General features: G+C 36.5%; 3 protein-coding genes and 1 long non-coding RNA gene across 5 annotated transcripts in view; 2 read left to right on the top strand and 2 right to left on the bottom strand.

Annotated features, from left to right (window-relative positions):
* The window catches only part of LOC133526125 (dyslexia-associated protein KIAA0319), a 32,432-nt gene extending 30,881 nt beyond the window's left edge, over nucleotides 1-1,551 (bottom strand). The window contains 2 exon segments of the mRNA XM_061862605.1: nucleotides 292-522; nucleotides 1,162-1,551. Coding sequence (XP_061718589.1) covers nucleotides 292-522; nucleotides 1,162-1,324 — 394 coding nt within the window. The 5' untranslated portion in view covers nucleotides 1,325-1,551.
* A 539-nt stretch (nucleotides 1,552-2,090) lies between these two features.
* Nucleotides 2,091-15,069, top strand: LOC133526113 (serine protease 29-like). The gene is made up of 8 exons (XM_061862589.1): nucleotides 2,091-2,301; nucleotides 2,568-2,638; nucleotides 3,916-4,099; nucleotides 5,458-5,663; nucleotides 7,457-7,582; nucleotides 7,772-7,798; nucleotides 13,741-13,951; nucleotides 14,364-15,069. Exons 1-8 carry the CDS (start codon nucleotides 2,265-2,267, stop codon nucleotides 14,441-14,443), a joined length of 942 nt encoding a protein of 313 aa, XP_061718573.1. The 5' UTR covers nucleotides 2,091-2,264; the 3' UTR covers nucleotides 14,444-15,069.
* The window catches only part of LOC133526111 (cytochrome P450 4c3-like), a 29,336-nt gene continuing 16,599 nt past the window's right edge, over nucleotides 15,033-27,769 (bottom strand). For both annotated transcript variants that reach the window (XM_061862586.1, XM_061862587.1), the window contains exons 7-11: nucleotides 27,646-27,700; nucleotides 23,925-24,108; nucleotides 23,443-23,594; nucleotides 23,153-23,341; nucleotides 15,033-16,837 (exon numbers count right to left, since the gene is read on the bottom strand). In XM_061862586.1, coding sequence (XP_061718570.1) covers nucleotides 16,683-16,837; nucleotides 23,153-23,341; nucleotides 23,443-23,594; nucleotides 23,925-24,108; nucleotides 27,646-27,700 — 735 coding nt within the window. In that variant the 3' untranslated portion in view covers nucleotides 15,033-16,682. The remainder of the gene's footprint in view (nucleotides 16,838-23,152; nucleotides 23,342-23,442; nucleotides 23,595-23,924; nucleotides 24,109-27,645; nucleotides 27,701-27,769) is intronic.
* On the top strand, nucleotides 18,197-22,380 carry LOC133526129 (uncharacterized). The gene is made up of 2 exons (XR_009800692.1): nucleotides 18,197-19,664; nucleotides 20,197-22,380. It is a non-coding gene; the product is annotated as an uncharacterized LOC133526129 (long non-coding RNA).

Here is a 27,769-nt window from a genome sequence, read left to right as displayed (position 1 = left end):
CCACAATTCCATAATCTTATTGAATCAATCTGAATCGAATAGTGTTAATGGATGGTTCTGTCCAAATGCAATGGATATATTGTTACACAAAAGACCCTAAGAAACTTGTTATGTATAGACAATGAGGGTAGGGTTTGACATTTGTGTACAAAGTGAGGTAGTTACGAAAAAAGCAGTCTGTCAGCACAAACCTGTACCAGTACATGTGCTTGCCCCTAAACTGTGAGTTATATTAAAACTAGAATCAAATAAATATTATGGTTAAAGATTTGGCCTGTATGTTATACATACCACTGGGCAGCACAGGCTTGACAAGTATCATGGAGACATGGGACTCCCACTTGGGGCTCCCAACCCGCAGCAGTGGCAAGCACAGCTCATCACTCACACACTCCACATGGAAGCAGCGGGAATCAAATATAAACACAATATTGCAGGTCTCCTCAAGACAGCATGCCATCACACACTGCCGGAGACCTTTGAGACCAGTTTTTTCTGAGTAGTTTCCAGCAGTTAGGTTACCTTAAAATGAGACATTAAAAGTTAAATACATTTAGGTTCTATTAAAATATTAAGGACTGTTTTAGTAAAAATAATACAGGAATATGCCAAATTAATCAACATTTTTAACAAATTCATGTTAGGATCCTTACCAGTGAAAATGAATGTAAATTGAATTAGATAAATTATTGTGCCTTTTAATCAATTTTGTTACTAAGAAAATGAAAATGATATGGCATTAATTTATATACTATATCATTATCATTTAAATACCTACATTATTATTGAGTGAGCTTTGTAATTGTAATATTTCTTTCAACTCATGATATCTTTACTCTAACCACTCATTTTATTTATGTATTTTAGATATAACCCAGTCATTATTATAGCTTAATAACTCACAAAGTGTATTATTTATTGCAATACAACAATATCTATACATTTTTAGGTATTGCTGTACAGCCTAAGTAAAATTACTGATTCTATATCAACAAAATAAGTGTTTACATGAAGCGTTTTATATAATATTATGGTAATTATGGATAGGGCATAGGGCTATACAGCCATGAACGCAAGTGTTGTTACAAGGATGCTGCTTAAAACATCTGACACAGAAGGAAAGACTTATTACTATTACTATGAGTAATATATATTACTTACCCACTGGGGCATAATTGATAAAATTCTTTGGGTATAGTTTCGGACATTTATTGCTTTCATATTTATCACTCCAAGGCTTGCTGTATTGAGAAAAAGAAGCACGTATGTTGACGAAAACTACAAGAATACACAAACTAACGCAAGCATTGGAAACACTGATCATTATGTGAGTTCAAATAAATAGTCAATATTGTAAAAACTTGTGCCTTTTAGAACTAGGTACCACTGTGGTTTGGCCAATGCTTATCTGGATTGGAATTGAAGTAACAATAACAGTTTAGGTTTGTAATATTCACGTGGGTGTGAAGATAAAATTCAATAATATTAAATACATTAGGTTTTATCTTTATTTTGCTTCATTATCACTATGGATTTTAATTTTGCGGACGCGACTGACAGTTTGACTTGACAAGATGTTTGTGACAGCCAGGAGATGTATTTTCTTATTTGTCTTGGCATAAACTTGGCATCTATTTGACGAACCATTCACTGTCCAGGATGGTATTATAAAGTCAATGCTGCCAACATTAACAAATAAATAAATGTCAAATCAAACGCGGGAACAGAGTTTTAAAAATAAATTACCAGTAAAAATAAAAAACGTTTAAGTGCTTGTCGAACAACGCGTAGTGGGATCCGAACCTTAATATGTATTTATTAATTGAGTTTCTTACCATTTGAAAATTATCACCAGATTTTAATACTTAATCCTTGCAAATCAAAAAATAATATGTTTTCGATAAAAAATGAGTATCCATCTTCCCTAGATTTTTAAGAAAATTACTTCTGCTTGATTTCAGCAGATCTGAAAAAGGGCAACTTGTAATCAACAAGTAGATATACCTACAAATATCCTTACAGTCGATTGTACGGATTACTGTAATTAACTAAGAATTCTTTATATTAGTCCGGATATGGAGCTACAAAAGTCACGCTGTTTCAAATACATATATATTTTTTAAGAATTCATTTCGCCAAATGTTTACAAAGTTTTCAAGCGTACCGTTAAATTAAATTTCTTGTCAATTTTAATTAAAAGTTTCATAGTTCCACAGTTGAAGTAACTGAATTCGCGTCCCGTTACGTTTTTATTGTTAGTTAAGATGGGTGCAGGACAAATTGGAGGAATTGCTACAATGCGTAAATTTTCTAGTTTTAAAATACCTATTTAACTAATTACAGGATGAGAAAAGTTTATAGTCATGGTATTTTCGTCTCTAGGTGAAGGTAATTGAGCTCTAAATATTTCAAATACTAGCACCGCTGCCACGACTTTTAACTTTTCTCGGACTGTAAGTTTTGATTAAATAGGTAAGTCATAGGTTTTAATTATGCTAATTGTTAACTGTACCTGTGTGTTAATTACGAAACCTCCAAACTTACTGAAATGTTTCGTTTTTTTGCAGTGGATTTCGATTTTAATAATGCGGCTGGTTTCGTTGGCAAGCCTGCCACAAATCTTGATGGACAATATGTTGTAAGTTGGTTATCACCACTAGTTACTGGAAGTCAAGTAAAACTATATACCTATTTCTAGCTAGCACCTAAAGTAACTAAAATTGGGGTAAGATGGCCTCCTAGTTAGCCCCGATTTGTTAATTTTCTATCGTCTGTAAACACAATTAGTAGTATATGTTAAATCTAGATAGGTACAGCTACACAATTGTACAAAAAGTACTTAAAGTGTGTTAAAATGCTTGACAAGCTGCGGTTAGCCATCCACAGATTAGCATGATTCCACGTTCCACATGTAACCATTATTAAGTATACCGTTCATCATAATTAACCCTCTGGCCACCGAACTCCTACTTATTTTAATATAGTAAAATTAATCTCACGACATTCATAGGCGCAGATACGGTACACAATTACACATATTACTTACAGGAAATATTTAAGCGCGCTGATAGGTAAACTGGGGTATTACGTATTTATACTTATGAGCTTGCTACAGGATGAACGTTGTACTTACAAATATATTTTACAGTACATATGGTGCTACTTTACCGCACTAGTGTGAAAATTAGCATATTACGTTACTGTGTCAAACATTTAAAGGACCATATGTACTGTAAAACGTTGTACGATACATGTGCGAATAGGTAATTCGCCAATCGTGTCGATTTAAAACACTCCCCTCGGTCGTGTTTTAATTTATCGCTACTCGTTTCGAATTTCCTATTTTTCGCACTTGTATCGTAATGTACTATTTTCGTAGGTAACTAATTAAGTATTTACTTTCCCTTTTCTTTCAAACCAAAGGTTAGAGGTACCCGAGGAACATAAAAGATTGTAAATAAATTTAATAGTAAGTATATTTGGGTCACAGAGTTAAGCAGTAAGTTAACGTTTCTTCTGCGAATAATCCAAAGTTAAGGGCATGCATGATTTTCTGATTAAACTCCTGCACGGTACAGGCTAAACGTACCCTACTAGCTATTCTTTAGTGTAAAATATATTTATTGAGATAACAATATACATAATGGATATATACAGATGATTACTATAACTAGCTTATATCTAAAATAGGCCCTTGAGCCATTGTACCAAGGATGCTGGCGGCAAACCAGCTATTACCTGTTCTTCAACTTGTGCTTAAAAATCGCTGTGTGACCCATTGTAATGTTGAAAACATTAAAGTATGTTCCGAAATTCGCATAGTCAAATGAAGTTATGTCATGTCGCCAATTCCCATTTTATTTACGAGTAGACGATGTTATACTTATACCACTGAAGCCAAGTGTTGCTCGTCAGGTCTATTACTTTTCCCAAGCGATGCTGTTCTGCGCGGGGGCGCTCATCGAGCCCCACATGGTACTGACGCCCGCCGTGTGCATCTACGGGGAGGAATTCATGTTCAATGTCTACGGCGGCTCGCACAAATTCAGAGAGGGCCTTGGCACGAAAAGACAAGTTGAAAACATTTGTATGCATAGAGGTATTTACTCATACGAACAAAAAGCTAGTTCTAAAAGGAATAAAAAGTAAAACCCACTTCAAAAAGAATAAAATAATATATCACCCCGTTTTATATGGGTGCTTGCCTGAAATAAAATCAATTTATTTTTTATTTTATTTTTTTATTTTTTATATGCGCTAGCAAACTCGGTTTAATTTTTTTGTAAAGATTAATTTTTGTTTTCCATTTTTAGTTTTTAGGATTCCGCAGCCAAATGGCAAAAAACGGAACCCTTATGGATTCGTCATGTTTGTCTGTCTGTCTGTCTGTCCGTCCGTATGTCACAGCCACTTTTTTCCGAAACTATAAGAACTATACTGTTGAAACTTGGTAAGAAGATGTATTCTGTGGACCGCATTAAGATTTTCACACAAAAATAGAAAAAAAAAACAATAAATTTTGGGGTTCCCCATACTTAGAACTGAAACTCAATTTTTTTTCCATCAAATCCTTACATGTGGTTGTGGATAGGTCTTCAAAAATGATATCGAGGTTTCTAACATAATTTTTTTCTAAACTAATATTCTAAATAGTTTGCGCGAGAGACACTTCCAAAGTGGTAAAACGTGTCCCCCCCCCTGTAACTTCTAAAATAAGAGAATGATAAAACTAAAAAAATATATATAATGTACATTACGATACGATATAATACGAGTAATGCATCATTTTGCAAGACTCGTTCCTGTCTGGCCAAACTGTCAATATCATTAAACATTTTTGCGCTTTGGGTAGGTACGTTTCAAGTTTTAAGGTCTGGGTCTGATCAGAACTAAACCTTAACACAAATGTTCCTTAACAATTATAACGAAGAGGATAATTCGCCAAAATTCAAACGTGTTAATGAAGAATTCCGTTCTGGTCATCATCAGCAGTTCCACTTCATTAATTGGCCCTGTTTTGGATGAAAATGCTTGGTTTCTTGATAAAAATACTAAAGTCGTTATATGTATGTATGCCTATAAGATTTGAGGAGATCTCTGGATGTCTCATGGATCCGGACGGTTCGGTTAATAAAATAAAATATTTTCAAACACACTCTCGAACCATATACCAACCTTGGTATGGTTCGATAAGAAATAAAGAAAGCTGTCCATTAGTTGTTTGGAGAACATGTTCACCGGTTGATCTTTGTCACTCTCGTGGTGCAGAACATAAGTTTGTCTCTTTCTCTCATACCATAAAAATGGCTGCCTATGTGTTGGCGGTAAACTCTTCCACATTTCTCGCGTGACTAAAGCGAATTGTTAGGATAGTCACAATTTATGAGATTCACTTTTAGAGCGGAGATATTTTTTTTGTTTTACATATCATAGGCAAATAAATATACCTTTTCTCAGCTTACAACCACTCGGGGCGATGGGACCACTGTACGACCGACAACATAGCGTTGCTCGTGCTGAATAGCCAGTTTGTGATGCGCCATTTCGAGCCGAACACAGAGTACATCATGAACAGAGTGCGCTATGGTGTTGGCATGGAGGCTTTGGCGGAGACCAAAGTGGATCTCAAGTGTCGCTACTACGGGTGGGGTAGTCGGAGGAATGTAAGTGTTTAGGTACCTACCTACATAAATGTATAGTGCTTCGTTTTGAAAAGGATAATAAAAGAAACTTCTAGCAAAACCGAAGTTTGACAGCGATTCAGGGACGAATCATGCTGTCCTTTCTAATGTATGGCACTATCTCTATCTGCTATTTAGGGTTGTCAAAATTCAAGTCTTTATCTTATCTGTGGTTGTACACACAAAGGGACGTCAAGTTGTGCCAACCCCAATAATTGCTCAGAGCAATAGAGCCGAACGGAGTCGAGAATGCCCGAATGCTGCAGTTTCTCCCCCCTGGTTTTGGCTTCGCCGTAGTCTGGTAAAAATATACCTATCACTCTGACTGAGTTGAATCAGCGATTATGATACGGACCGGCCAGTTTCCTCTTATATAACCAAAATACATTCAATAAATGATATGTGTTTGTTGACAAATGGAATGCTAACACGGCTTATGCTAGCTATTTAAGTATCTTAGGCAAATATTTCTCGGTACGCATCGATACGTCAGCGATGGTAGGTTCAAGGTTCGAGTGCGATGTGGAATGCAGAGTTGGTAACAAAACAATTGTAGGGATTATTGCACCGTACTTATTTTCAACCTATTGAATCCTGTCTCCGAAAACACGATATTCACATTTGGTGTTCAAATTAAAATCTCGGATGCAACAGGTAGTAGTAGGAGATACGTAATAAGGAATATCTAACCTCATATGTTATTTATTTGTGATGAGAAATTAATGATAGACATTACTTTGACACTAGTTGCCTAGTAAATTTGCGTACGGACAGAAAATTATTTGTTTTACAAGGGGGCAAAGTTGTTGTTTAATCGTGCTAATATTGATACCCGAGCCAGCGAAAGATCCTAGCGAGTGGTTCTAGAACTGGAATCTTGAGCGTTGCGAGGGTTTCAAGGCACGAGGGTTAAACAAACTTTGCCTCTGAGTGAAACACAAAATTTTTCACCATATTATTTTAAATACAAAAAAAAACAAATCCAAATGAAGGTAATAAAAATGTATCATACAAAATAATCATTTAAAAGTCCAGCAGTATGATATTTATATTATATATATCATACAATTTTTTTTTTTCTGTCCGAATGCAATTTTACTAGGCAAAATATTTGCAATGTGTCAATGTGAATAGTATCTATAACTTATTTCTTATTTTTGATTTATGTATTTGTAAGAAAGGGATAAAACCAGTGACATATATCTAAACACGAGCCTTACGGGCACTAAGAATGGTGCTAGTTTAGTGGTGTTACTCACGAATTCGAGCCAATTAATTGTGCAGTCTAACGCAACTAGTTGCGACCAATCACGCGCGTGATGCGAACTCATCAACCAATCGCGTTGTGGCATTAGACTGCACGATTGGCTCGAATTTGTGTACGTGACACCGCTGTACTGGCCCCATTCTCATTGCCCGTAAGGCCCGTATATATATGTCAATGGATAAAACATAAATTAACTAATTGAGAATTGTAGCGCGTTTATGAATAAGGTGGGAAAATAGGTGTGTCTCGGCGCACTTGTGCTAAGACTGCAGTAACTAATCCAAGCTAGCGATGCCCCCGCTTCGTAGCGTCTATCGTCACTTGTTTTTTATTTAACTTGACCGCGCATGTAGACTTTTCTTATTAGATGTTTGTTACTCTAGGTACTGGTAGGTAGAGTGCTCATAGCCAAAAAGCACTTAATTTCGATCATCTGCGTGACTTTTTGAATTCATCTTTTGGGATTAGTTTGTTTAAAATCGTTATACTAACTTTTATATATTTTCAGGGCTTTCTGCTACCTTTGTTAATACATATGCGTAGGGTGGACGTCAAAATTTTGAACAACGCTATATGTGAAGAAATATGGAATACTGACGACAAATATCTATGCTTGAGTCAACCAAATTGTATAGTAAGTTTTCAGAATTATTAATAAGCTCCTACCTATATTTTCAACATAGGGAGCTCACGCGTTTTTTTTTTTCGTTTTCAAATAATTTCTATATTCAATATAAGCATATTAATTAGGTATATTATTGCTGCTTTATTTGCGTAGGTATAAATAACTTTCTTTTCATTTGACTTGCTAACGTTTTTACAGAATGACAAGTTTGGAGCATTGTGTCCGGTAAGTGCGGTTCTTTTATCCCAATCTCATATAAGTACCTGTGTACGTATATTTGGCTACATAATTTAAGCGCAACGATACCCCTGGAGGCAGAGTTGGTTAGTTTGAAGTTATTTAAAAACTTATTCACTGCTAAGCTCCGCTTGCAGTGCTACGTCGTAGCCTGAATACACAGCTTTTCTGATTTGGAGCGAAGTGCTTGGCATAAGTTTAAGAGTAAGCTCGTATAAACGGAGTCTCGTTCTCATTTTAAAATTAGGTGTTGAATTGTAATGAAATTTTGCACATACAATGACATATCTATGCATGTAATTAGTTTAAATACAATACAATAGCTCTAGCTAATAGGTAAGTAGTATGTAGTATGTGTGTTTGTGTTTAATAGTCTCCATATTTAGCTCCTTGCACTACCTGTTGACTTTTGTATGAGTTCTACGTTTCCTGCTACCTAAAGGTTGTCTGGAATAGATCGCTTTTTTAGCGATAAGACCGCCTGTTGTTACCTGGTTCTATTTTCCTTCAAATTTTTTTTGTAGGTTTACATGTATGTAAAATGTATAATTGTTGGTGACTTGGTGCAATAAAGAATATTTACTTACTTACTTATAAAACATAAAAAAAATGTTTAAGAAAAAATAAAATTCGCTGAATTTTTTATGTGAAGATACATAAACTAATTACATGACTAGATATACCTTATCCTATTGTAAGTATAAAGTTTCAGAGCAATTTAGCTAGTCGTTGTAAAAAGAGACCGTAACTACGTTTGTATGGAGAACCTTGCTGCGGACTCTTATGCAGTGTCTTACCTGAGCGAATAACTCGCAAACGTGAAGCGGCGCGGTGCGGCGCGGGTGAATTCATTCCTTTGATACCTATGGAAGTGTCTTACATGGGCGATCTCCGAATGCTGTTGGGCCGCCGCGCCGCACCGCGCCGCGTCGCATTCGCGAGTCATCGCCCACGTAAGCCGCGCTGTTAGCTATAATGTTTCGTGCTTCATGATTAGCTATGAATGGTAGTCAAATATTTATTTAAGTAATTTGTAATCCCAAACAAGTAGTTTTGAGTATACGTGTAAATGTATTTGTGTTCACAATTACCTAGATTTTAGTTAGTTTCGTACCTATTCGTATTTGATTGTAATGATTTGTTTGCTGTTGTAATTATACCATTTTGTTTAACTAAGGCCATTGAAATCCTTAAACGTTATACGAAGTAACAACTCCAATTGTTCAAGCTATCCCCGAATAATGGGAAGCGATTTCACGGAGAAACTTGATAGCTATTATTTTTACTTTGTACAGTACATTTTGAAATCGTGAATATCGTAATACATATTTTGTAGTATACAATACAATACAATACAATACAAATCCTCTTTATTGCACAACCTCTGAAAATAATGTACATGGAAACACATAAAAAACATGAAGATAGAGGTAAACAACAGGCGGCCTTATCGCTACAGAGCGATCTCTTCCAGACAACCTTTAGGTAGTGGAGAACTGAAACTTAAATTAACTAATTAGGAGGTGCAAAAAAACTAAATAGCAAACTAAAATACCCTTAAAATTTAAGTCTACAACAGTAAGACAATACATACACATACACACTACTTACATAATTATATACCTACATATATACATATATACAATACTATATAATTCTTGCAAAAAGTGATAACCAGTAACGCGGACAGAAACACTAAGGAAGGGACAGATAATAGTCTTTAAGATGGGATTTGAAAACAGCAAGGGATTGAGCGCGTCTTATTTCGACAGGGAGAGAGTTCCATAACCGAACAGCCCGAAAAGTGAATGAGCAATTATAAAATTTTGTGGAGGAAGGAGGGACAGAACGAGTTGAGTAGTATACCTACTCAACTCGTTCGCGTCTTCCTGTAGATATACATCGTCGTCGGGAATCTAAAGCAAATTTTTTCGCTGCACTGCTGCGATTTTTTTTCAGTAGTAGACGCAAATAAGAAATACGGGATATATTTTGTACCAGAGTCATTAATTCCATTGTATATTGTCCTCTGAAGTAACGTTTTTAGGGTTCCGTAGTCAACTAGGAACCCTTATAGTTTCGCCATGTTCGTCTGTCTGTCTGTCTGTCAGAGGCTTTGCTCCGTGGTCGTTAGTGCTAGAAAGCTGAAATTTGGCATGGATATATAAATCCATAAAGCCGACAAAGAATTACAATAAAATCTAAAAATTTTTTTTAGGGTACCTCCCCTACACGTAAAGTGGGGGTGAATTTTTTTTTCTCTTCAACCCTAGAGTGTGGGGTATCGTTGGAAAGGTCTTTCAAAACTAATAGGGGTTTTCAAGAAACATTTATTGGTAAAGTGAATATATTCGGAGAATATCGCTCCGAAAGAAAAAAAATGTGTCCCCCCCCCTCTAACTTTTGAACCATAGGTCCAAAAAATATGACAAAAATCGTGAAAGTAGAGCTTAAGAAAGACATTAAATGAAAAACTATAGCGGACATGATCAGTTTAGTTTTTGAGTTATCGCAAAAAGTTTTCTCTTCATAGTAAAAAGACTTTAATTAGGTACTGATTATGCAAATTTGCCTATTTGTTTAATTCGGGTGAAAGGTACCGTTTCATCCCTTGGTTAACAATTTACTATACTTTAAGCTCCAGTTTAGCTTAATGTGACGGAAGAGTAACTACGGAACCCTACACTGAGCGTGGCCCGACATGCTCTTGGCCGGTTATTCTAAAATGTGTTTGCCCAATTTAGCTGATGCCGCGTGTCTCAAGTAAAATATATAAAAAAAGCAGAATCGCATCATTTCCATTTTAGATCGGTCTAATCTTACAATAAAACCGCGAAGCTGTATTTTTGGTATGTTATTTGGAGTCCTTAGAGGAATATAAAACTATGTTCTGCAAGCAAAAAAAATTGTTCCCCCTGCGTTGTCTGCGAAAAACTGCAATAAATGCGCTATTTTTTCAGTTTCAGAGCTTTTTTTTTAAATGGGTTGGAACAATTTAAGCATACAGTGCCGTATCTTAAATAGTTATCGAGATATGAAGCTTAATAAAATGAGTTTTTTACTCCAAAGTAAAATTTCGAGGTTTGCTTTTATTTTCAGCGGAATATCGGCAAACACTTATGCTATGAGATAAATTGTAAGAAATAAAGTTATAACAAATTTAATCACCTTTCATATGAGTGCAATTAAAGATCAGTAACTTCTATAGTTCTCTTATTATTGTACAAAAAAATCTATAATGGCAACTAATGTTTTGTTTATGGTATTGTCTAAATCCCTACAAAAACAGTACCTTCGTAGACAGCGCAATCAACGATTAGCTTTTACTGGCCTTCTCCGATAGCAGCGGAGTGAAGGATATTAACCATATTTAAAATGTCTGCGACTCTTAAGCATTTCTTTAATTCAGTAATGAAATCAAGATACAATGTATAGTTTGGCTTGTTTTTCAGGCATAGATTGTAGTGCATGAGGACCAATTCTGATTTTACGATTTGTTCTTGGTTTGATATTGTTTCGATACGACCTTGACGATAGTTTACTTACGCTGACTGGTGCTCTTGAGTGTACTGTGAGTCAAGGCATAATAAATTGTTATATCATAATCAGCCTCCATTACCCAATCTAGGCATACGTTTGTGCAGTTTGACCTATAGGCATGTGTGTGACTTAGTGTTATCAGTGTACTATAACTTCTTCACTGGTTCTTTGCGTCTATTGCAGACGATTTAAGCATTGCTGTTTAGACAACGGGTTTGGTGACCGTGGAGGCCGATGCGTGAGCGGCACGACCTCCCTACATATTTTTGGCAGAGAAAGCTCATGCCACCTGAGGTTCCTGTCCCGGTTTACTTTCTGCGATACCTTCTGCTATCTCACGCATTAAACCATGCTTGGTCGCATAGCCTTCTCCCCTCCACAAAACGCTTGCGCAACATTCAATAAATTACAAATTTAAAAATGCCTTTCTAATGGCGGTTGAGGCTGTTAAATGTATGTGGACTTGTGGAGCAGTTAATCAGTGTGTTGTCAATCCGCGGGTTTTAACTAGCAATACCTCTATCATTGCTAGTCCTTAGAGTTTAGACAAATTTAAAAATATGTATAAATAATTGAAAAGTAATTAGACCAATTTTATTTTCTTTAATTAAAAGATGTTTTCTATACAACATTTTCAAACTCAGGTCCGTTACCCGGGAGACACTTTACGTGAGTTTGTTATCAAATTCATGTTTCTAAGCCAGTAAAACGTGAACACGAGCGATGCTCTGGATATATTTTCAATGTACAAGACTGCTATTGTCAAATGAGATTGTTAGCAAAAATCAATATCCATTTTTTTTATAAAAAATCAACTCGCTCGCGCGTATCCATACAAGAAATAGTTGATGCGCCCACATAATTTAATATATATTTTCATACATAGATAATATTAAATCGTTGATTTTGTGAAATCTACTAAATTCCCGCTGAACACCCAACGGGGCCACTAGAATGCTTTTGCGATGGGCGGCACCACGTGACTCCTTTGAGCATTCGCTGCCGCCACTTGGAGGAACAAGCGCGAGCTAGATATCTAATTACACTACTTCCAGTAATTCCAGTGTGTTCGCCAGCACTGCGCGAATCAGCATGAGCTATCGTCAAGGTCGTATCAAAACATTTTGACAATCGGTCTAGCCTAGTGGGTAGTGATCCTGCCTATAAAGCCGATGATCCTGGTTTCGAATGCCGGTATGGGCATTTAGTTGTGCAATAAGCACAAATATTTGTTCCTGAGCCATGGGTGTTTCTGATTTTAGAATTTTCTGTGTATTTAAGTATTTGGACATATTGTTAAATCAGAATCAGCCTCATATACTACAATCTATAGCTACGAGCAAAAAGGGGGGCCGAAGAACAAGCCAAACTACAGATTGTATCTTGATTTCATTACTGAATTAATTAATCTCTAACATCACTCGCTGCTATCGGAGAAGGCCAGTAAAAGCTAATCGTTGATTGCGCTCCCTACGATGGTACTGACAATGCCGTAAACAATACATTAGTTGCCTTTCCCATTATAGTAATTTAATTTTTTAACGATAATTAAGACGAAAGTGGAGTGGACATTAACGTTATTGAAAATATTTTGACACAATTTATTGTATATCAACCAAAGCCAATTTTTTTTGAATTTTTAATTATTATAAGAGTTAGGAGCATTTAACATTTTGTATGAAATCTGGTTTTGATGGAAGGAAAATGGGGACTACGTTTGTATGGAGAAACGGCCGTCTCCTTTCGTCTTAAGATAACTTTAGAAATTGACTGACCTTTTATTGAATGTTATTAAATTTGCTGTAACTTTATTTATTACAATTTACTCGTCGTACTTCATATAAGGGCGTAGCCAGCCACTGAAGGGGGGGGGGGGGGGGGGGGGGGGGGGGGGGGCAGACGCCGCAGAGGAGAATACATTGTATGTAAAATTTGAACTCTAGTAGCATTTGAGGTCAGCTGCCCCCCTGCCTGTACCTGCCTGCGCCCATGATTTTATAGCATTACCTTTTGCAGATATTTGGCTGAAAATTTCACTATGAAGTAGCAAAACTCATTTTTTGAAGCTTTATATCTCGAGACGAAACCGGCGCTGTGAGTAGGCTTAAATTGTACCAAATGTACATTCAACGTTATATAGCAACATAGGTTGAAAAACCTAACCCACCTAACCTAAGTTGCTATATAACGTTGAATGTACCCATTCTTTATAAAAATGCAGATATTTTTGCAGTTTTTCGCAGACTACGCAGGGAGCACAACTTTTTTGCTTGCAAAACATAGTTTTACATACTCCTAAGGACTCCAAATAACATACAAAAATACACCTCTACATCACGCTTTGCGTTTTTAGCAGATTTTTTTGTAAGATTTGACTGATCGATTTTCAGGACGATTTGGGCTCAGTAGTCGTATGCGGCGGTTACGTCCAGGGCATGATGACGTCTGAACTCATCGACCGGCCCTGCGGTGTGGGGTTCCTGGACGTCGCGAAGTACTTCAAATTCCTGGAGTGCGCGGTTGACGACTCTCGCGACGCCATTAAGGATCTGCCGCCAGTATCGGCGATTCAAGTTAGTGCACGAGAGGCGGAAGAACTGGGTGAGCATGGTTTTCAATCAATCTTTGGGCACTTAGTTTTCAACGGCTATTTATAAGTAGTTCTCATGTCTATAACGGTCACAATTGTTTTGTTATGTATGTCTGTTGGCGACACCCGCGACGCCATTTAGTGCGTGACAAGCTCCAGAAAAACCACATTAGCATAAACATTCAAGCAAAGTATTCTAAGCTTAATAGCATCGTTTGCAAACTTCTCTGAGATTATGACATTTAAATTACACTTGCACCGACTGGGCTTTTCGCTGCCAACTTAGCTTGGTCGAACTACAAATTTTAATCAAAATGTTCAATATTTAGATAGAGTAAGCGCGAGAGGGAAGGACGTACGTTAGCAGTAAAAACTAAGTGATAATATACTATAAGACATTCATTCCAAGTTGTACGTCAACAGACGAAGAAGAGACCACCCTGTCGCCAGAGGCGCCAGAACACATTGAAGTTGGAAGAATGGGATTATCCTACAATTATTAACCTGGGAGTAGTCTGTTCCAAGGTACTTAGGGAGCGTTCATTAATTACGCTGGGGGTTTTTGAGGACTTTTTAACTACTTCCCCCCTTAGGCCCGCAAGTAATTAATAGACGCCCCCTTATGAGTACCTAGGACCTAGGTATATCTGAAGTTACCTGTGTTAATAGCTTTTGTACACATATATGTAGGTATTTTATGGAGCACTGTACCTACATCCAATAATTCGCTCTTCCAATACGTTTTTATTGATATAATCACTATATGCTATACAAGGATGGCCGCAATGAAGAAAGAAACAGTAAAAACAAAATTTTGTTGTTAGGTCATTATTTGTATTATATATTAAATCATGTGTCATATTATATATTAAATACATCTGGCACAAACCTTGCAATCATTTGTATAAAAAAATATTACCTAGCACATAAATTTATTAAATTTGTAACATTTAAGTAATTAAAATACTGTAAAAAGCTGTCATAGAAACTATCATTTGACGCCAAAGGTACCTATAAAGTGCCAACAAAAGCCAAATAAATATAGTTTTCATTATGGTCCTAAATAAGAAGGTAAAAAATTAAACAAATTAATGGAAACGTAATATACGTTTAATACATATAAATAACACTCAACGTTTTTACTTGCCCACCCCACACACACATAATACTTAGTAATAACTAGTAAAACATATTTTTTTCTGGAAAAACTCTGCTAAGGTGCACCCCACCACGGGCTGAAATTATCAGAAATTAATCTATAGTAGTTTTTGTATGGTGTCAATATGACCAGAGAGATTCCGTATTTCTGATGATTTCAGGTCATGTGGGGTGCTCTTCATATGAATTCAAGTTACATTAGAACCAGTATGTGAGCAAACTGGGGTTAGTCCCATACCCAAAAAAAAAACGAATATTTTTATAATACTAAATTAAACATTTAATGATTTGAGAATGATAATAATATCACGATTGGCTGACGCATTGGGAATTATTTTACCATTTTGTATGAACTAGGTAACTTAACCGGTGCGTAAAATTACTATACAATTGGAAATTTATAGTTAAGCTTTCTAATACCAAATGCACTAATTAAATAGAATCACATAATCGCCAATGACTACGTCATGTAAGTATTATTTTATAATAATCATAGCTCAATAATGACGTAGATTAAAATTCTGTACTTAACTGTACCTACACGAGTTGTTAGAATTCACTAACCCAAGTCTCTCTTTCTTTGACAAAATATCTTTTGATAGCCGTCTGTGAAATATGGTCCTGAAGGGCATTCTAAAAACTCATAGTACACTGAATTAAAATATACTAATCAATATATTTAGGTCAGTTGACATTCAAAACAAAGTAGCAAACCTGTTACAAGTACAGTCGAGTTCAAACATCTTCTCAAGCCAACGTCCCAAAATAGTTGATTTTACTCCAACGTAACGAGAATACTAACTGTGAAATATCATACCAAATCAAACCAAACAAATTCAAAATTAATGTTAATCAAAAACATCATTTAAAATTTAATTCTCCCGGTCAACATAGGTAAGGCAACAACTCAAAATTTGCATTTTATTACGTTGCCACCTCAGAGGGCCTACCGCGAACCACGTTCGACGTGTTGCCTCCCTGTCACAATTACGTACGAATTAACAAGTGCGACAGAGAGGAAACACGTCGAACGTGGTTCGCGGTAGGCCCTCAGATCATAGAAGGTACTTACTTCTTATATCTATGGTTGCCACACATGTGGATAAAATGCAAATTTCTCATCAGTTTTTGAAGTACCAAAAGAGTCTTTACCAGCTGGGGTTGTAAAATATATTTATATGCTTCACACATCGCATCTTATGAGTTATGACAATAAGGTCGTGAAAATGTATTTTTCTGTTCTCCGTGTGGAAAGTGTCAAATTTCGGTCAGCGGCTCAGCTTTCTGAGTCCATCGAACAGAAAATTACTAAATACACCTCGGCCAGTAAATAAGAAAGCTACTACTAGGTATGTAATTTACTTACATTTCGTTTCATAAGTACGTTGTATTACTAACATAATATGGGCTTCAAGCCTTAAATAAAACATTGAATTGAATTGTATATACTATTTGGAACGTTGGCTTGAGAGATGTTTGTGAATTCGTCCGTACTTTTGTGAACCTCCAAGTAGCTTTGTTACTAAACAAGGTATTTGTTACTTAGTGTTGTGGTTGTCAGCCGACAATATGACTACACCAAAGTTAGTCATCTCTCCTTGTTATTCTTATTTGGTGACCTCGTATGGGAAATAGCAGCAGCTCCATCTTGAGTGGTCCAACTTCGTCCGCGTCAATTTTGTATGATCTGATAATCCTGGACATGATGCTTTTGAGTATTAACATTCCGTAATTGCGTCCTGGAAGGAAAGCAACTATCTGATTAGAGTGTAGGCAGTAATAAATTGGAAGCGTATCAAATTGACAACATTTCAAAATTTTCAATATCCCTAAATCGAAAACCATTTCGAGAGGGGCTCCTGTAGATTACAAAAAAATTAATTTTATATATTTTTTACAAATTTTTGTATTCAAAATCTCTAAAAATAGTTAAAACGGAAATTGACGTCACCCAGCTCCTTCAGTTCTGCCACTACAAGCAAAAATTACTTCCGATTGGGTTGACATTGTCATTGTCATTGAAAACGGGATGAAAACCATCATTTGACTTGAGTTTTGACGTTTTTTTTTTTTTTTTTTTTTTTTTATGGCATCGCGCTCCTGGCGCATTCAGCCAAACGAGTAAAACGGGGAAACGGAATTAAAGGATTACATTATAACGGATATGTCGGAATTTGGACAAGGATCAGGGAATGGTAATATATTATAATAAATTATAATTTTATATTATGACGTGAAAGGAATGAATACAATGATTTAAATATATATGGAGAAGAATTATTAATATACAGGAGTGTTCTAATAGATGTGGGAAACGGAACTTTTAAATCTGACAGCTGTCTTAATAATATAGAACGGTCATATAGGTTACAATTACCTGAAAAGAATATATGATTAAGATCAGCGGGATCAGCTCCACAAATACATGCGGAACTGGCCACGCGATTTTGTAGTTTCAGGTGTTCCGGTGTACATACGTGACCCAATCTCATTCGAATTAACATACTGGTTGCAGGCTTTGGCAAAGAGATTTTAGCAAACCAAGGTTTGGCAGGAATTGATCTTTGTATGCTCCGATAATGTAACGCAGCGGCACCCGCACCAGATGCCCATAATTTTGTCCATTCCTTTCTTAGGTATATTTTAGGCAGTGCCAACAGGTCTTCCGCAACATTCTTAAATGGAAACATGTCTCCAGAACTAATGGCATCTCGAGCTAAGTCATCCACCCTTTCATTACCTTTAATCCCTCTGTGTCCAGGGATCCAGGCAATGGAAACCGAGTAACCTTTAAGATGACATTTTTGCAGTAGACTACGGATTTGATAAATAATTGGGTTATTAGATTTAGATTTGAAAGGAAATTTAGATATTGATTGAAGAGAACTTAAAGAGTCTGAAAAAATGACTGTTTTTTTAAGATGCATTATGATGATAAACTCTAATGCTTTAAGGATTCCAAAGCACTCACCACTATACACAGAGGATTCTGGAGGCAATTTTATCTTTTGGTAAATATTAGATTGAATGTGAAGCACACCAATACCGACACAACCATTGGTGGACATCTTAGAAGCATCTGTATACATATGGTTAGCACCCTGACAATCAGTATCAATAAAACTCAGAAATTGTTGATTTTGATCTATATCATTCTTTGATATACCTATATCCAGGAGAACTGGTGGAACTAGTATAAGAGACTCATATTCATGCTGAAAAATGGGAAGTGATGAAGAGCTAACAGTGGGAGCTGAAATAGATTTAAGTTTTTGAAAACTTTTGATTAAGCAAGGAGGGCTCTTGTGTTTCCAATAGTTGGATGTACTTATTTGAAGTAGAAGGTTAGACAAGATAATCCAGAGTTGGTGATTAGAGAATTGGGAGCAACGGAAAATAAATCTATCACAAAGATATTGGCGTCGTAAATGGAGCGGAGGCTCACAACACTCAACTTGCATAGCATTGATAGGGCTTGATTTCATGGCACCACAAATTATTCTCAAGGCTTTAGATTGAATATGATCTAGTTTTTGGAAGCCAACGACATATCCAGGCTCTAACAAAAATGTCCCATAATCTAAAATGCTTCTTATTAAGGCATTGTACATTAGTTTCATACAAAAAGGATGGGAACCCCACCAAACTCCAGAAACACACCTAAGGATATTAATATTTTTTTCACATTTAGAAACTATGTACTCACAATGTGGGAGACCTGTTAATTTACTATCTAAAATTACACCAAGGAATTTAGTTTTATCTTTTACTGAAATGGAGTAGTTATCAAATTGCACTTTGATTGGAGGAGGAAATAGTTTTCTAGTAAATAAAACTACAACACTTTTAGGAACAGAAAGTTCTAAACCATTAGAATCTAACCATGACCTCAAGAAACATAAGGAACAAGTGACTGATCTACTAGCCTGTTCAGGAGAAAGATTTGATGAATAAAGTAATAAATCATCGGCATACTGTAAGACCCTAACAGTACCATTTAGAGATGACTCTAAATCAGATGTATAGATATTGTATAATAATGGACTTAATACAGACCCTTGTGGTAGTCCTCTCCACACTAAACGAGAAATTCTATTGTTGTCATTTATAAGACTGATGGACCGTTCAGATAAAAGGTTTATTACAAAATGACTTAACATTTGTGGAATGCCTAACTTGAAAAGCTTTTCCTGTAACACTGAAACTAATACATTATCATAAGCAGCACTTATATCCAGAAAAGCAGCTACTACTGACTCATTTTTAGAAAATGCCAGTCGTATATCTGCAATTAATATTGACAAACTATCATAAGTAGATCTACCTTTTCGGAATCCAAACTGACTATGAGATAATAAATGGTTCTTTTCAACAAAAAATTCTAGCCTGTTTTTAATTAAGTGTTCAGCTACTTTTGCAAATACTGAGGAAAGGGCAATAGGGCGATAGGAAGAAACATCTGATGCTGGTTTATTGGGTTTTAAAATAGGAATAACTATCTGGGATCTCCATGAATCTGGGACTATACCGGACTGGATAACCGAATTTATTATGCTCAGATAATAAGTAAGTATGCCATCACTGGCATTTACTAAAAATGAGTAAGGCACACCATCTTCACCAGGAGCACTATCTTTTAAATTGCTTAAAACACCTTTTAGTTCCTCCATTTTAAAAGGGCAATTAAAAGTGGAGTCTAAGGAAGGATCATATAAGAAGGTTGCAGGTTGGAACACAAACTCTTCAGGAACAGATGAAGGTGCTAGTCTGTCTATAAATTGTTGTGCAAGATTAGGAGGCAGTGTACGCCTTGAGGGTTCATTGAATGCATGTCTGAACCTTTTGATGTTGTTCCAAACTATGGAAGGTTTTACATTAGGATTGAGAGACGCACAGAATCGTCTCCAACCTTCATATTTCTTCCTACGTAACAATTTTTTAGTATCACGTGCGACCTGCATGTAAGACTCAAAGTTTTCAGTAGTCATAAAATGACGATAAAGTTTTTCAGCCTCCTTTCGTTGTTTAATGGCTTGGGAACAATCCTGATCCCACCAAGGAGGAGAGGGGATTTTATTAATTACAGTATTTTTTACAGGAAATACATCATCAGCTGCTTCTGTGATCACCCGGGCCAAAGCAACCGAGCAACCAACTACGTCAGTATCATCTAAACTAGGCAAAAACAATAATTTCTTCTCTACACAGCATTTAAAGTTTTTCCAGTCAGCATTACATAGATTGTATTTAAGCCTAGGGCTAGGTTTCGGAGATGGTCGTGTAGATGAAGGAAATGAGACTATAATTGGAAAATGATCACTACCAAATGTAGAATCTAGAGTTTGCCAGGTGAAAGAAGATGCCAGTTCAGCAGAGCAAATGGATAGATCAACAGCGCTGGGTGATTCTGTAGGCGCTGTACGGCGAGTTGGAGAGCCAGTATTCAGGACACAAAGATTGTGATCATCTAAGATTTTTAAAACACGATGTCCATTATAATTGGATACTGAACTGCCCCAAAACTGATGGTGTGAATTGAAATCTCCTAGAATCAACAAGGGCCTAGGTAGAGAGGAAATTATTTGTTCTAATTCATTAAAAATAGAAGATGATTGATGAGGAATATATACAGAGAGGATGCAGATGTTATTTACAATGGCAGCAATAATTGAAAAATCATCACTATGAGATGGGAGATGAAGAGATGAAAATGATTCAGAATTCCTGACGAGTAAAGCTACTCCACCCCACCCGTCAGGACGGTCCTCTCTGAGGCATGAATAGCCAGTAGCTCTTAGAAGAGCTCCAGGCTTGAGCCATGTCTCAGATAGGGCAAAAACACAAGGTTTAAATTTATTTAGTAAATGAATGAAATCATGTTTTTTATTGATTATGCTTCTGCAATTCCATTGTATTATATTGTCCATTGTTTTTAATTGCAAATGTAAGAGAGTCAATCATAGGGGCAACGTGGGACGGTAAAGTAAGGTTTGGCTTGGACAAAAGAGTTCTTAAGGCCTCAATAGACTCAGCGATTACTAGTCGTTCTTCCTTTTCTGTTTCCTGACGTAGAGCACAACCGTTTGCAGGAGAAGGGATGGAGTATTCACTTATTATGGCCCGATGTGCAGCCACATCATAGCCATGGGTAGTCTTTTTAACAGAAGGACGAGGTTTCAACAAAATAGTTTTTCTGCTGCTATGGCTAGGAGGGCGCATATTCGAACTAGGGTTTGTAACTGAATTTTGAGCACTATTATGTGGTAAATTTGATTGTATATGTGGTTGTGACTTAACCATATCAGCAAACGATTTCGATATAGCTGGGTGCAGTTTAACGGCTTCTCCATAGGAGATGCAGTTATTTGCCATACTGACTTTAATTTCTTTTTGCCTTACATGTTCTGGGCATGACCTGTTTGTGGCAAAGTGAAAGCCATTGCATAAACAGCAAATGGCATCCTCCTCCTCCACTGCACAGGTATTTCCAGGATGCATTTCCCCGCACTTGAAACATTTAGGCTTCGAACGACAGTTATTTTTGGTATGTCCAAATTTACAGCATAAAAAGCATTGAATGGTAGGAAAAATGTACAATTCAACGGCAAGAGAGTTGTAGCATGAAAAGACTCGTTTCGGTAATACTTGACCGTCAAATGTCAATACAACTGTCTCTGAGGGTTGCCAGGTAACAGAACCGTTAACCACAACTCTGTGGTTCAAACGTCGTACTTTTAATACTTTTCCACACCCCATGGGCACGGAAATGTTGGAAACTATTTCCTCCTCCGACCACTGTGCTGGAATACCTCGAACCAAGCCCATACGGGTCACAGAAAACGACGGAATGTATGCGGTAAGATTTTCTGATTCAAGACACGTATCAGTAACAAATAAGTTTGCGTCAACGTAATTTGAAAACGACATCGCTATACGTGTCCTACCAATGCGCTTAACACTTCCATTTATAATGTTTCTGAAGCCTTTTTTTAGTAAAAATTTCCCAAAGGACACCGGGTGCAGAGATGATTTTGCATCTGTTTGTTTCATTTGTACGTGCACCGTGAAGGGAGCAACATCGGAAGATGAAAATAAATTCCTGCCAACCTTGGTATTAGAAGAGTCATTTTTTGTATTTAAGTTATCCGAAGAGTTTTTGGTAACCTGAATGTTAGAGTTTGAAGGAGCTTGGGTTTCTTGTATGATGTTCTGACAATCGCACGAATAGTCCCCGCCATTATTTTTCCTTCTTTTTTTATTACATGTTTTGCATCTTTTGTGACTCTTATTTCTTTTCAATTCACTTCTGCTCCCCACAGAAGAGTCCGTGTCCATTGCTGAATCGATAATAACATTACTTCCGACCTGGAGGTTATCACCTCCAGGGTCGGGAGGATCGTCATCCCCCATTACATATATACGAAAAAACTTACCAACTACGACGAAATTACACTAATTATATATACAAATACAACAATATATACAAACTATGTGAAAAATTATATACAAATTACTGATTCCCTGATCTATAATATTAAAATGGAAATTAAATTTACAAGAAACCTAAAACTGGACCGCCGCGTTTCACGTTTCCCGCGCTTTTCGTTTTGACGTTTGTGACACTTGTTAATTTGTGATTTTATTTTTAACGTTTGAGGTTATGTCACTCGCACTGTTGTCTATGCTCAAACGTAAATTAATTCAACGTTTTTTCCAGTGTATGAAACAGATCCGTGACGTCACGATTCTCACAAATGACGTTTGTTACATACGCCCTTTTGTTTCAAGTAACAATATAAATAGATTTTATGACCAAAATATAGGACTTACGCAAAAAAAAAAATACGGGTACCTTAAATTAGTGCGTTCTTTCGACGTAGACAATAAAAAGTAGCACTTAAAAATATTAAATGTTGTCAATTCCCCGGACGTTGCCTATTAGACATAAACCGGTCCGGATCATATTTGGCCGCGTCAGGACCGCACACCGCTATGTAAACCGATAAAACGCGAACCTGCTCCGCTAGTTACTAAGGCTCTTTCGTCGAACTTACCTATACAATTTCTAGGCCCGAAGCTGAAAGGCACAAAGGCCGCTCGATGACGGTCAACTGAGCGCTCCGGCAGAAACCGGTCCGGGTCGAACTTGTCCGCGTCCGGGCCCCACACTGCCGGGGACCGGTGCATCGCGAATGACCCTACCACCGTTCCTGTGCCTGCTGGCAGCGTGATGCCGCTCCCCGCTAGAACAAGAAATCAATTTATTCTCTCTCTGACTTAATTCAGGCTTAGAATATTGGAAGGAGCTATATAAAATTACCATATATATCATATATATACTTACGAAGATAAACGTCTTTGTCAACGTTGCGAGCGATAATCGGTACGACTGTGTACAGACGCATGCTTTCTTTTATCACTCTTTCTAGATACATCATTTGTGGAATATCTTCTTTGGTAGCACCGCGTTTGGAATCACCGAAAATTAATCTTTGCCTGAAAATAAATCACACATAAACCGATGTTTTGCCAAACTATACCCCAATTATCATATCTTTATACTTCAAATGTCCTAATGCTTGCTGACTTAGAAGCGAATAGTTGTCTGAATGTCCTTGAGTCTACTCGCTGATTTAGTAAAGGTTCACCTAAAGACTGTGGGTATTTATTTATCAAATGAGATCTTATGAACTTGATATCTCTCTTACAAAAAGGAAATCTATCTGCAATCGACTCTTGTATAACTTCACCTCTATAATATTCTCATTCATGGTTACCTATCTTGTTCACTCTTCTATATTATTTATGTACATAATTATAACTTACTCTTCAATGACTTTTTCTTGCGCATCCTTATTCATGCCCAGCAGCATCAGCGTGTAAGCGATGGTCAGCGCAGTGGTATCATTGCCAGCGATCGTAATTGAATCGATGTGTTCACGAAGCTGCTCATCCGTGAACTCGATCTCTCTTCCGAACAGGAGATCTAGCACAGCTTTCATTTTGCTATCTGTAATATGTAATATCACGTGAAAATTGTTCCGGTCACATTTCATTAAAACGCAAATACAACTAAATCTATTGACCTATTATAATTAATTATAATGCTGTTTGCACATCTTAATACATGAGTACAGTCGGTTCCCTAATATAAGTATCCACTTTTCTATACAACTAGTATGACTACTTGGTTACTTAAGTTGGGGCACCGACCGTACGAAAACGTTTATGCTAAGCGGCAATCACTAAACTTTAAAGTTAAAAGAAAAACTTTTGAATATCTTCGTTGTCATCTACCATTTCATTGAAATCTGCAACTATATGTTCGCAGTTTTCTTAAAATCACTCAGCGGTAAGAGTAAACTGTTAACTTTTTGGACGTCGAAAACAAAACCTCTTGATTTCGTAAATAAATAAGCCTTCACAAAAGCAGTAATAAACTATTATATCTTGGATTAAAACTACTTAATTTTGTAGATTTATTTTATTGGAACTCAACAATACACAGACACGACACACCGCAGAGAGCCATTCCATTTCACGCATACTACACTCTCCCGGACTAATCCTAAAACTAATCTAGTTTTACTTAGGTCTACATACATGGCAAAGGATTATTAATTAATCCTACTGTAGCTGGGACATTCTTTATTGTCAGGATTTCTGGACAAATAATCTGCTGGATTATTGTTAGTTTTTATATGTTTAATTTTATAGTTGAACGCTGAGAGAAATATAGCATAGTGTTGTAGCCGCTTTGCAGCCATTTTTGGTATACCTTTAGTTGGTCCAAAAATCCTGACTAGAGCCGAACTGTCTGTCTCCAATTCAAATTGTCGGCCATAAATATAGTTGTAAAACTTGGTGACCGCAAACACTATTCCCATGGCCTCCCTGTCTATGGCAGCATATTTTTGTTCAGTTGTGTTTAATTTCTTGCTCGCATATGCTATGGGCCTAACTGTACCATTTTGGTCCCGGTTCGATAAGACGGCAGCTAGTCCATAATTTGAAGCATCACAAGTTACTATTATCGGGAGATCTGGGTTGAAATGTCTTAAATTGTTTGCAGAGGCTAATTTATTTTTTATTGTGTCAAAAGACTTTTGACAATCCGCTGTCCAGTTGAATTTATTTATTTTGGTACATTCATATAATGGACTAAGAATCTTAGCCATGTCTTTAAGGAACCTAGAGTAATAATTAACTTTACCTAAAAATGATTTTAACATTGTTAGATTGGTTGGTGCTGGAACATTTAACAATGGCTCAATATTTGATTTTATTAGGCTCATTCCCTCTTTATTTATGCGAAAACCAAACACATCTATGTGGCTTGTGAAAAGCTTACATTTTTCGGGCTTTAATTTGAAATTGCATTCTTGTAGTCTATTAAGCACTTTGACAAGGGTTTCATAAGTTTCTTGCAAACTTTTCCCTGCCACGTAGATGTTATCAATAAACACAATTGTGTTTGGTATACCTATTAGTTTTTTACACATTAGTCTTTGAAATGACCCAGGGCCAGTATTAACTCCATAGGGTAAGTATTTGTATTTATATGTCCCAAATTCTGTTACAATAGTGGTTAATAATTGGCTCTCCTCAGTCAAAGCAGCTTGCTTATATGCAGACTCCACTGTTTTTGCTAGGTTTATAAGATCTTCTAATTTTGCCTGTGCACTTTGTTTCATCAGTTCAAATTTAATTAGTTTAGAGAACACTCCATCAACAAGTTTTTCTTTAATCTGGTCTTCTTCGTCTTTGAAATGGCATTTGCGAGATAATTTTCGGAGATTTAACACATACTCTTCTATTGTCTCAGTAGGTAGTTGGTTGCGTCGTCTAAACTCGGCTCTGTCTAACAATGGTGTCTTAGTTAGTGTATATTTATCTCGTAGTTTGTCGCATAACTCCTTGTAAGTTAATGTTATTGGTTTTTTTGTCTTACACAGAATTTGTAATGTTTCAAATACATTTGGGGTTAGTTTAGTAATAAGCAATGCCACTTGTTTATCTTCTGGTACATCATTTAAGAGTATTAAAGATTCTAACTGTTGCTCGAAGACCTCCCAGTTGTCTCCGTTAAATGGTTTTATTTCGTAGTTTGTCATGATATTGTGTTTTAAAATTTTTGGTTGGCTTTGCCCTTTATTTTGGTAGTAATCACTTAACAACTTCCGTAACGCGTCGACAGTTGGATTTTGCGGGCACTGTAAACCTTCTTCATTTACTATTTTTATTAAAATGTCTTTTCCACACCGGTAAATATAACTTCTTTTTCCTTGTTTTACCAACGATATTAAGACATCCGCGTCTTCTATCAATTTATTTTCTTTATCACCCGCCTTGACATCTGTCATTACGTTTCATTTCACGTTTGGCCGGTCCCTGAATGTGAGTAATAACGACTTATTAAGGTACCTTGTATTTTGTAGATAACCTCACAGTGAGTTTGCAGCCGCCATTACCATCACATATATTTAAGTAAATAATTTCTTACTTCTGATCGCTTTTGTTCTTGTGGTTAATTTATTTGCTTCGCCGTGCTGTCCGAATGTCCTCGTCGCCAATATTATATCTTGGATTAAAACTACTTAATTTTGTAGATTTATTTTATTGGAACTCAACAATACACAGACACGACACACCGCAGAGAGCCATTCCATTTCACGCATACTACATAAACCTACACCTATAATAAGGATTACTAGTTATCAGTTCAAATGAAACAGATCCTGTGTTTGTTAGAACTAAATAATCTGTGTCCACTTGCCCAGGATGAAATGGTAGGTAAATATAAGGTCTTTAAGGACTTCGTGATTTTACCGTTTGTGCATTCCTGCTACAAAGTTGGCTATTGACCTACAACTTCTAAAAGTGTAAGGTTAAGTTTTAGTGCACGCGCTTTAAATGTCAAGTTTAAAACACCGGCAAAGGACATAAAACGTGCGGAACAAAACAAATATGGCCTCGCGATTTTATAGGTGCGTTGGATCAATAATTATTCATCATTGACGTCTATGGCTGGTAAATACTGTTGGATATTTGTCAATACATAATACTATGAGATCCGCAGTTTACGTAACTTAGTTTTACATTCAGAGAGGCAATTGCCACGGAGATGGCCACTTATGGCAACTACGTTTTCCTATTAAATCTGTTGTCATATAAAGTTATGGTTATCGATCATTGTTTACGAAACACTTCGACTTTGTTGAAGAACTTTAACAGCTCTATTATTTTATTGATTACCGAGCGCATTGCCAAAGGCAGCCAGTGTAAAAACAATTTCATACGTGTTGTTGTTGCGGATGTCGGGGTCACATCTATATTGGTTAGTCTGAAGCGATGCACTCCGAAACCGTTGACAATATATGGTCAGGTCGTGCTTCGGGGTCGAGAATAATTTACTAGCAAATAGACAATGTGAGAACAAACATCTTAGGAGCATTTAATACTAAGTCTCATTTAAAATTTTCAGGAAGTAAAATACTTACACACAATCTAGGAGTATGTACTTGACATTGATCGTTTGAGTACATACCTGTGTTATTGTTGTGTTTGTTCTTCTCGTACTCCATGCGTTTCTTTTTAACAACCTGTAACGATAAAACAAATGGTGACTAATAAATTAATAATCATGAGACAGATCAGGTTGCCATTAAGGA

This window comes from Cydia pomonella, chromosome 16, assembly GCF_033807575.1.
Source record: "Cydia pomonella isolate Wapato2018A chromosome 16, ilCydPomo1, whole genome shotgun sequence".
In the NCBI taxonomy this organism is placed as follows: domain Eukaryota; kingdom Metazoa; phylum Arthropoda; class Insecta; order Lepidoptera; family Tortricidae; genus Cydia; species Cydia pomonella.
This window is presented reverse-complemented; position numbering and strand designations above follow the sequence as displayed.